The sequence below is a fragment of the Ptiloglossa arizonensis genome, chromosome 5, assembly GCF_051014685.1.
Source record: "Ptiloglossa arizonensis isolate GNS036 chromosome 5, iyPtiAriz1_principal, whole genome shotgun sequence".
NCBI lineage: Eukaryota > Metazoa > Arthropoda > Insecta > Hymenoptera > Colletidae > Ptiloglossa > Ptiloglossa arizonensis.
The window spans coordinates 27,875,754-27,886,371 of NC_135052.1; the positions used below are offsets into that span (position 1 = coordinate 27,875,754).

The 10,618-nt window shown below is 35.3% G+C and overlaps 2 protein-coding genes across 3 annotated transcripts; one reads left to right on the forward strand and one right to left on the reverse strand.

The window, feature by feature from the left end:
• Window positions 1-21: 21 nt before the first annotated feature.
• Window positions 22-8,052, reverse strand: LOC143146953 (uncharacterized). 2 transcript variants are annotated; one of them, XM_076311715.1, is made up of 8 exons: window positions 7,766-8,052; window positions 7,157-7,269; window positions 5,169-5,411; window positions 4,822-5,084; window positions 4,582-4,747; window positions 4,264-4,505; window positions 1,570-4,153; window positions 1,266-1,441 (listed from the first exon to the last, which is right to left on the reverse strand). In XM_076311715.1, exons 1-8 carry the CDS (start codon window positions 7,839-7,841, stop codon window positions 1,403-1,405), a joined length of 3,726 nt encoding a protein of 1,241 aa, XP_076167830.1. In that variant the 5' UTR covers window positions 7,842-8,052; the 3' UTR covers window positions 1,266-1,402. The 2 variants fall into 2 exon arrangements, with proteins under 2 accessions (XP_076167829.1, XP_076167830.1); XM_076311714.1 differs by having other exon boundaries at window positions 22-4,153.
• Window positions 8,053-8,641: 589 nt separating this feature from the next.
• On the forward strand, window positions 8,642-10,565 carry LOC143146585 (transmembrane emp24 domain-containing protein 5). The gene is made up of 4 exons (XM_076311015.1): window positions 8,642-9,268; window positions 9,529-9,725; window positions 9,795-9,861; window positions 9,926-10,565. Exons 1-4 carry the CDS (start codon window positions 9,080-9,082, stop codon window positions 10,154-10,156), a joined length of 684 nt encoding a protein of 227 aa, XP_076167130.1. The 5' UTR covers window positions 8,642-9,079; the 3' UTR covers window positions 10,157-10,565.
• Window positions 10,566-10,618: the final 53 nt, after the last annotated feature.

The following is a 10,618-nucleotide window of genomic DNA, read 5'->3' on the forward strand; positions in this document are numbered from 1 at the left end:
AATAAAAAAATATGAGAATGAAAAAGGTTGAAAACATGTAGAATGATTCTTTCATTTTTAATGGAAAATTCATATCTTTAATAGTCATCTCTTTTTTGAAATCATGAAAGGCTTACATTGTTTTTCTTTGAAATAAAATATTTAGGTGGACCCTCGTAAGGGAATTTAATGTATAATGTTACATTCAATGATGCATTTTGTAACAGAACATGATCATTACGCTATAATAAAGCTTGTATGCAGCCTTGTGCACTCTAAAAACTGTTTCTGCGAATGAAAATAATTTCTTTCATATGATCACCTCGCGCATATATCGGGCAAAGCTAAATGAAACAAAATATTTTGTAATTACAAATACATACAAATAACAAATTGTTTGTTTACAAACGCAAAGACTGCATCTAAAGAATGTACAAGGTTCTTAACAGAACTATTATCGGGAAAAGACACTAACAAGAATATTAATAAAATCCTATTGATGGTGCCAATAGTGTTAAATACTATTCTACATACACAAATAATATTTTATACATAATGTACACTTGGCGGGTATAGATTAAATTTTAATAGCGAGTTTACGCAGAAAACGTATGTCGATTTTAAAATTTAAACTATAACGAAATTTTATCGAGGATTTCAGCTACTTTTCAACCACCTTCCGAATTGACCGCGACCGGTCTTTAAACGTTTTTTTGGTGGCTGAACATTTGATCTCGGGGAACTGGAACTTCTTAACCGTCTGTTACTTGCAATCGTTACCGAAAGAATACTGTGGTCCATGTCAACTTGTTCATCAATCTTCATCATTCTAACAACTGGCTGAAATTCAATGCTCGAGCGTCTTTGTTCAAGCTCCGAAGTCGCTATAATTGTCGGACTAACCCGTCCCGATAACGCACACTCGACTTCGGAATCCTGTCTTTCCGACGACACAGCATCCGCTCGTCGCTTAACACTTTTTAGGTTTTGTTGCTTTTTACATGTAATACTTAAATAGGAATCTTCTTTACAATTTTCATCCTCGAACACCGTATTCGAAGATATGTTATTCTTTCTCGCGCGTCTTCTCGAATAAATCCGTCGTTTCGAAGTTACTCTATTTCTTTTGTACACATTATTGTGGTGTTCCATTTCAGAGTTGGGATTTTCAGAATGGCCTCTTTGCTGCCGCTTTCTCGGTAACCCATTGGAATTATGGTGTTTCCTAGCAACTATTCCAGACTCAGTGTCCTTTCGACACAAAATCTCATGATTCTCAAGATCTACGCGTGATTCGCACGTTTCGGAGGATGGATTGTCACGTTGACGTTTTTTTATAGTTGTTTTTGCAATAAAACGTCGTTCCGATATAGAATTAACATCCTTTCGAAAGACGTTTTCATGGTTCTCATCGTTCCCCGGGTCACTTTCCGACATCTCCTCGATCTCCGATAAGTCTTTTCTAAATGTGTAATCTTTATTTAATACGAAATTTCTGTCAGTCTCGTTACATAAGTCAGGTGTGAGTGAAACTGTACATGTTTCTGCATTTGTATGCAATATGGAATTGTCCACAGCCTCTATACTTACGTCTTTTTTCTCGTCTCCATTGTGACACATATTAGAAGAAACATTCGAGGTATACATTTCAAACAAGCATGCATCATCTTTTGGCTGGTTAAATGCCAATGACTGCTCATTGTCCTGTACGATACTGGTAATGGATACAGCTAATCTGACATTAGCTTTCTCTGCTACTCTATCTGAACTATTCGTAACCAACACATCACAACTTTTCTCATTCTGTTCAATATTCTTTTCTGACAAGTTTTCCCTATCACAGTCCACATCCCCTAAAGATTTACTTTGAAGTTTCTTCTTCATTTTAATTCCAGGCCATCCTGTTCTATTTTTTCTCTTTTTTCTTCGTTTTGAAGGAGATTCAATGTTACCTTCGCCACATTCCGAACTAGCACACGACGAATTTTCTAAACAGTTTACAATTTCATGACAATTGTCCAATAATTCAAGTAAATTTGATGGCGGGCCTTTTGGAATACTTGGTTCGTAAAGATTTAATTCCATTTGCGTGGTATCTGGTTCAAAGGAGTCATTCAATTCCAAAGTGTCATTCGCGTTAAGCATCTCGTCAATCGTCTTCACCATTTCCTTCAGTTCTTCGTCTACATCCGATTTAGATTCAAGTTTTGGATCCGGTCTTGGTGTATTTGCTTGTGATCTAACAGACTGACATTCATCTATCGTATACAAGTTTGTGGATTGCTGTTGTTCCCTCTTTCTAATTATTGTTGACATAATTGCCAATGTGGATGCATGACACCGAGGACTTTTCCTTGGCGATCGTCCAATACAGCCTGTACTTCGACCACGACTTCTCCTCTTATTATCAGTCCTATTCTGATTTTTTGTCAGAATTTCATGAAAATTATCAATTTCATATGGTAGAAGAAATGGCTTTTGTGAGTCTCCTTCGCTAAAATAATGCCAAAATTCTGCTCCCTCATCCTGTCGCTGGTACGTTTGATACCATGGCTCAGATTTTGGTACAGCTTCAAAGGAAAACTGCATCTTTTCAACCTCTGGCGAGGGTTTGGACGGATAAACTCTCTCCACATCAAGTAGTACTGTTTCTGTAATTTCCTCTATTTTTGTAATATGTTCTATTACAGATGGTTCTTTAATGCCAGTTAAAGGTGCCTGATACCTTAATCTAGACCCAGGAGTTTCAAACTTATAATAATCAACATTGTCTTTGATAAGAGCTTCAGCTTGTGTCCGCCTTCTCTTCCTAGCTCGACCCAAACTTAAAGAATCTTGTGAATCTTCTTCGATAGTCTCTGTTTTTACAGGTGATCCAAAGTTTAAGGATGAACTGGGACATACAGAACTTACAGTGTCATTGCATTCACTCTCAGTGTCCCTTGGTAAAATGCTACTTTGTTCCTCGTCGCTTGCTTCGCTAGAATCATCCCGCTTAAGCTCGCCAAACATAAAGGACTCAGCTTCGTCGCTTAGTAACGATAGTTCGGATTTTCTTACACGTTTAAATCGTACAACTACTGGTTTTTCACTCGATGGCACTTCTTTCTTCCCTTCACCATCCACATCTCTCTGCACTGTACATTGCGAGTTATTATTTGATATTACACTTGATCTTAATTTACTTCCTAACACTTCCACTTTATAGTACGCACGATTATCTTCAATTAAACGTTCCTCAACAGACAGTCTATGTCGTCCCCTAAAACTCCTACCACCCCTTCTACCTGATTTGAAGCACTTAGGTTTATCTACTTTAACTTCATTCTTTTCTGAATCATTTAATGTTTTGTTAACCTTTTGTTCATCTTCTATTGTGTGACCATTACAGATAACATTTGTATTAATTTCATCGCATTCACGAGAAATTTTTTTTGTACATGATGCAATATTATGTAAATTTAATTTGCAACTTAATTCTTTGAAAGTTTCACTTCTAGATGCTCTGCAGAAATCATTACAATTGTCATTATTTGTAATTAGAGCATTTTCATTACAACTATCTTTTATGCTACAATTTATTTGATCGTAATTCCTATATTTTACAGGATCTCGAACCTGTGTAATGTATTCCGCATTCACAATATTGTTCTGCTCGTTATTACAAGTTATCGTCCTCTGTACATTCTGATTACCAGAATCATTATGTTTATTACACACTACACCACAATTCTTCTCACTGTTGCATTTTCCACCTAATTCCGTTGAACACGTTTTGATCTTGTACTCATCCTGTTTAGATTCCATTAATTCATGTTCTCGTACCAAGTCGTCTCCTGCCCCATCTTCCTCGATCCAAATTGTTCCTTTTGCTCTCTTTTTTATAGTAAAGCCCTCAAATTTATCATAAAACTTCTCTGTTTTATCAACTTCGTGCCATGGGCTACCTTTGGACCTCAATAAATGTCCGCTTTCATGTTTTGCACGAGTACGTAAGTTATGAGGTGAACTTAATTTTAAACTGAGATTCCTACGTGTACCATTACATTGTACCATCTTTACATCTTCAACACCAAAGTCTCCTAAGCTTTTCGTATTTCTATTCACCTTTCCTTCTGGCAGTACTATGTCATGAAGATTACGATCTTCATTGGAAAACAAATTACAGTCTTTTCTGTTAAATAAACACAAAAAATGTATTAATCAATACATAATATTTAATATGATCGAGTAGTATATATCTATCTATATATATATGTATATATATATATACATTGTACATACTCTATATCCTTTGTTCTGTTTAGTTTAAGAAATGCCTCCACATTGGCTCCTGCATTGATCAGAGAATCCAAAGACAAAAAATTGTCATTGTTTCGCACAAAGCTAAGATGTTGATCACTTTGTACATGTTTGGTCAGATCTCGATAACTGATACGACAAATTTCACAATAACCAGAAGCTAACTGTTCAGTTCTGCGAGCACGAGTGGCAGTTGTTCGTGGTCGCCGAGTCATTTCTCTATCCTGTTTATATTTAATGTAATATTGCACATTTTAGTAATGAAACTTTATACAATACAAAATGCACGTTTGACATTACCTCCTCTTGGTTGATAGGCTGAATACCCTCCCTGTTTTCTTTTACTTCTGCTCGTAATTTTTCCAGCTTTTCTCGTCTTTTCGTGTTGAAAGGACAGGAGCCTGGATCCCCAGATAAGTTTAATGCTGGCCACACAGGCAATTCAACAAAGACTGGTCTGGTAGTCCTAGAGAGATAGATAATTATAAAATATATCATCAAACACTTTAACACGGGATTAAGTAGAATGAACATACATACCTCTGAAAGGCCTCAAATTTTAAATAAGGTCCCTTCAGATGCCTGACCTTCAAATCTTTAGTCGAACTTTGTTGACTTGAATGCTTTGACCGTTTTAAATGATCTGTATCTTTAACGGATGCGTAGATTTTATCAAGCCAAGTTTGGAGTTTATCAATTGCCCAAATAGGAATTCCCCAATTTTGGGCGTTGTAAAGTGGATCCACGGAACACTGTTGTGGCTGTATCAGAGCACGCTCCAACATTGCATCCACCCGCGATTTCTACAAAATTTTATACATAAAAAAAAAACAATGAAGTTAAATTACACGTAATATAATTAGATTTGTTTTTAACAAAATACTTACAGATCTTTGGGTAGTTTGACCCCTTAGAGTAACTGAATTAGACAAGGGGCAGTCGGGACTAAAATACAGTGTTGGAGGAGTTGTCATGGGGGTTGGAGTTTCTAAACTCCTCAGCGAGGGAGGTCCCCCGCTGCCTCCACTGACACAACCCCATTTATGTTTCCCAAAGTTTACGCAACCGGTTTTATCTACCCTGTCGCTAATTACCAGATTAACGCTTCGTATTAAAAATAATTCTATCACCTAAAAAAGATAAAAATAGAATTTGAAAAGTCAGAGCACATTGAGTTTGTACATTGATTTTTGATGATGATGAAGGAGCGGTAAGGAAATTTACAACTGTGTCTCTGTCACTGAAATGAAACGCGGAATAAAGGTCACAAACAAAGGACGTGATCCAGTCGAATTTTCAATGGTTTAACTCACGCAAAAAAAGCTTCTAGCTGCATGGAAAAGGGTGTGTAGAGTGTAGACGCCCGGTGATAAGTGATCCGATGACGGTTGCACGGATAGACGTTTACATCGCGGTATGCTGACGTCAAGTAATCTCGTGTTCCTCTCAAACGCTACTAAGTGCGCTATCAATCGAATTCGCAGAAGCACGAGCCATGCGTGTGTAGATGGAAATCTTCATGTAGTCAACAATGGTTGCCGCATTGTTACACACCGCGTTCTAATAATACGCTACGAGTCGCAGGGAACCAGGACAATAACGAAGCACGTGGGATCGAACGAAAGGAATAATTCAAGGTGTTTCGATCGAAAAATTAATGTAAATAAACTTTTTGAACCAAATCTACAGAAGTCAAGGTAATCGGTGAGTTTACACTCGATTACTGTCAAACGGTCTTGAAACGCACGAAACCTTCACACAAAACAACTTCCTCGAACGGCACTGTTTATCGGTTCACAAATTTGCGAATATTACGAACTACGTGTTGGAAACACTTCAAAACGCGATCTACGATAAAAATGTTTCCGGGAAGGGAAGTTTCTTGAGATCTGTCTCAAGCAATCAAACGAAAGGAAGGAGGTAAAGGAAAAGAGCGCTGGGACGCGCGATGAGATCGTTACTCGCGGGGGAGAACTGTCACGCACAAAATGGCCATTCGCCGTTAACAGCTTGGCAGACGAGCCTGGAGGCGGCGCTTCGCGTTCTTGCTCGCTCTCCGACGACGAACACTGCGACAAAGTGAATGCAGTAGTTTCGCTGAATATGTGAAAAATAGTTTTCGCTGTATAATCACGTCCATTTTTTTTGTTTTTTCAAACCACCACAACACAACAGCCGCTGGTGACGAATCTGGTACACTTCGTTGCATTTCCGAAGTTACCCTAAAGATGGCGCGACACGACCCGGTTTTTCAGCGAGTGTTTGTCAACAGAAATATTTTACGATAATTCCTATGCTATGAACTTCCGAAGTTATGCTGCTCATCGGTATATATGCTAATCATTTTCAATTGTTATCAGTCTAATCACGTTCTGAGCAAATAATATAGGAGAGTTTTGGTGTAATTTACAATTACCGATGCCTTTGAATATCTCTGCAATTTACGGAAGATTTCTGTTGTGTCACTTTTTGTCGAAATTTCATTAAATTCGCTTCATTATTATTCCGTTTTACCGATCGAAACATTTTGAAATTGCGTACTTCCATCTCAAATAATATGTACTTTTCCGAAAATATAGAATCACGTGTTTGCAACTTCAAATTTTACGCACAGTACATGACACACGCGTTGGACGTCAAGTTAATACTAATAGGCTATAGAGACGGTCATTGAAAATGGCGGGAAGAGAGATAGAGGAGGGAGTATATGAGAACAAAAGAGAAAGCAAACTATCACGAGAAAAAGAGAGGGGACGAATGAAAGAAGAGTTATCGTAAATGCACTGGAAGTATGTACAATGAATCAACGACGGGAAAATGAAAGGATAAAAAGGAAAGGTTTCATGAATATGATCACACTCAAATAAACACTTACCCCGCCCAAATCTTTGATTTTTGCTTCTATTTTGACTGTAGTAGCATGATTCTTTATATCCAAGTAAAAAGATTTTCCTTCTAAGGGTTTCAAATCTTTTTGTGTACGAACATCTGAAATATAAAAATTTGTTAGATTTGTTGCAGTTGTTAAACATAATATTCTTAAGTATAAATAAAGTGTGCAACTTTTAACAAACTAACAAAATCAGATTTGTGATTTGACATGTTTGATTTAATTTATGAATGTAATGAAAAACAATTGCTTTACTTTTATACGAAACAAGTGTTTCTATACTTCACTCATAATATGTTGAATGAATTAAAAGAGAAAAATTGATTGATAAAGAATAAAATGAAATAATATTAGAAAAAGAAAGTTAAATGACAAGCTCCTTTATCGGTTAGGCGTAGCAACGTATTGTGCGGTGAGATCATCATGCAAATGTCACAGAAGACATACATTTACGTACTCGAACGAGAGAAAGACTTTTACGTAAATACGTGACTTATTACGTATATCAGAGAAAAATGGTTTACAGGAAATTTAGTATCTCAAATTCAGATTTGTGCGTGTCGATAAATATTTATGCGCATATGTTAGACGTACGTGAGTGCTTGCTTAATTTATTTTCTCTTGATGGCTGCTTGTGCTCCTGATGCTGAATTTTGGACGGAGATACCATTCCTATGCTATGCACCGCACAGACAACAACGATATTTTCCTTTCACTGTACTTTAATATTTTTAACACACTTCCCATTCTCACGAACATACCACATACCATCGCAGATATTACTCTGCATATTCACTAGTTGTATCCGTTTTCATAGAAAACCGTTATTAATCGAAATTATTACACAAAAACTCTCATTTTGGAACAAGTGATACCCGAAATCATCCGAACCGATCTGAACGTATCGACGAACTGAAACTACGTATAACAGCTTGATGTTTGAATCTGTATTCGAAAGTATACACAAGGTTGGCCAATATAAAAAATGTTTCTCTGTTGGTAGAAAGGTAGAGAAACATTGAAAAAAATGGTATTTTATTGTTACACTATTATCCTCTTCTCCATACATATATTGAGATCATAAACTAAACTGAAATCACAAAATATGCTTTATTTGATTTTCAAATTATTTTATTGCATTGTAAATGAAAAAGTATATAGTCTCAATCAACGTGTATACTCATAATTTCTTTCAATTTAAATATGGGGATATTTTTCCAATCTTTTACTGGTTACTCATTTATTACTATCTTCAAGTGTAATGAAAAATGTTGTAACTGGGAAACAAATAATTTTTCATACTGTTTTCACATCTTTGAATGTATCTGCGAAAAAAAACTTATATATACATATTTGTATTGATTCAATAAATGTCTACTATCAGTCTTCATTGTGTAGCATTGGTTACTTAACACTTTGTTGCACGATAAATAGTCGAATTTAATAGATTATTAAGAAAAACAACGTTTGTTAGACATAATCAATCATTTTCTCCCTAACTTGTAAATTTAGCTATGACATTAAAATTTTATAAGACAATGATAATAAGTTAAAAATCGTAACATACAATCTGATGATAAACAATAATAATTTCAACTTCGTTGAAACTTTGTTGATACAAATAAGTAATGCAATAATACTTAGAATTCGCGAAACAAAAAATACGTCTTATATCAGTATGTTATATCAATATCTAACATTTTTATTACGACTACAATAAATTAATAATTATCGATAGAGTTTGATACAATTCTTCATTACAAAATCGATTAAATCCAGTTGAGAAACACTGAAGATCATGGTAGCGGTAGGAGGAGCACGTCGAAACAAACTTGTCTGTCAGTCGTCGTGAAAGCGATTACCGAATGGGTGGATCGTTGTAATGATCTGTTTGATTAAACGCATACAATGTCTAATTTTATACGATGTCTGGTTTTCGGGGTGCTTTTTAGCTTCGCAAATACTAGCATGCCTCATGCCTGGTACGAATCCTTACCTGCGGTGGCTTTAGATTACAAATTCCACGTTGAAGCCGGGAAAGAAGATTGTTACTTTCAATATGTTAATACTGGCGTTACTTTCTACGTAAATTTACAGGTACACGACTATTTTTACGGCAATTACTTTGTCAAAAACACCATTGCTTATTTGTTTATTTATTTATTTAAGTTAGGAATTTGTACTCGATCAGCGAGCATTTGGAAGCATTTTCTTTGATAATTTAAATGTATTTATGATGATTAGAAAAAATGTTTTACCATACGGTTTTGTATATAGATTTTCAAAGAACTTGTACGTTTACCATATTTTTTTTGTATGAAACAAAAGAATATGTTAAGGAATATTTATACATGCAGGTAATACGTGGTGGTGATGGAAAAGCTGGCTTTGTAGTGAGAAACCCAGATGGTGTATTAGTGGTTCCGTATCAATGGCTTTCTAATTCGGATTACCAAGATGTTGTAAAGAATGCTGGTTACTTCAGCATTTGTATAGATAATCACTTTTCCAAATATAGTTCGAAATTAGTTAATTTATACATCACTTTAATCAGGTAATTCTTTCAAAATGTGTATTGTGGCCTTAGTTCATGGAATTTTAATTGGCAAGTTACTCTTTGTAGATACGACGAATGGGATAAATATGCGAGGGAGATAAAGGCATTGAATGTTTCCGTTGAAAATTTTACGGTACGTCAATTTTCTATTTTTAATTGGTACACAAAACATTTTACATTGTTTGTTTCAATTGTAGAGTGGGATAATGCACGTGGAAAAGAACATTAACAAAATGATCCAGAGTCAGCATTTAAGTAGAAGTAGGGAAGCACGAGATTTAAGTTTGTTGATGAATAATAACTTTTACGTTCAAACATGGTCTTTAATGCAAATAATTGTCATAATGATAACAACAACTATACAGGTATATTTTGTGAGAAAACTTTTTGAGGTGAAACCGTCTAAATATTCCAGAGTAGGCATATGAAAAGACTCTTAATAAATCGTGTCATGTTAAAAGTAACACGCACTGTAAAGGAATTTTGCTACATTTATTGTGATAAGGTAGCTATGCTTCCAACCTAAAAGCATAGTAAACTTACTTCCAGAATATTATATTTTTTCCTTAGCTTAAAGTCAACCATATTCTTGACAACAGCATAATACTCCTTTTCACGAGAAGCTGCAAAAGCATCATTATAAGACTGTATTTAGTTTCATATTTACACAAATGAAACATTCCTTTTAATGCTTAAAGTGTCAAAACATTGTCACCGATTTTTTCAATTATCAGCATTTTTATACATACATACGAATTATATTTATGGATCGATGAATTGATTAGAGAAGTTTATATTGTATTTATACCAGAATAATAAATAATGAAGTACTTTTGTTATGTATGTTTGTAATTTTATTCAATCCAAGCCGCGATAAAGAGCGCTACTGT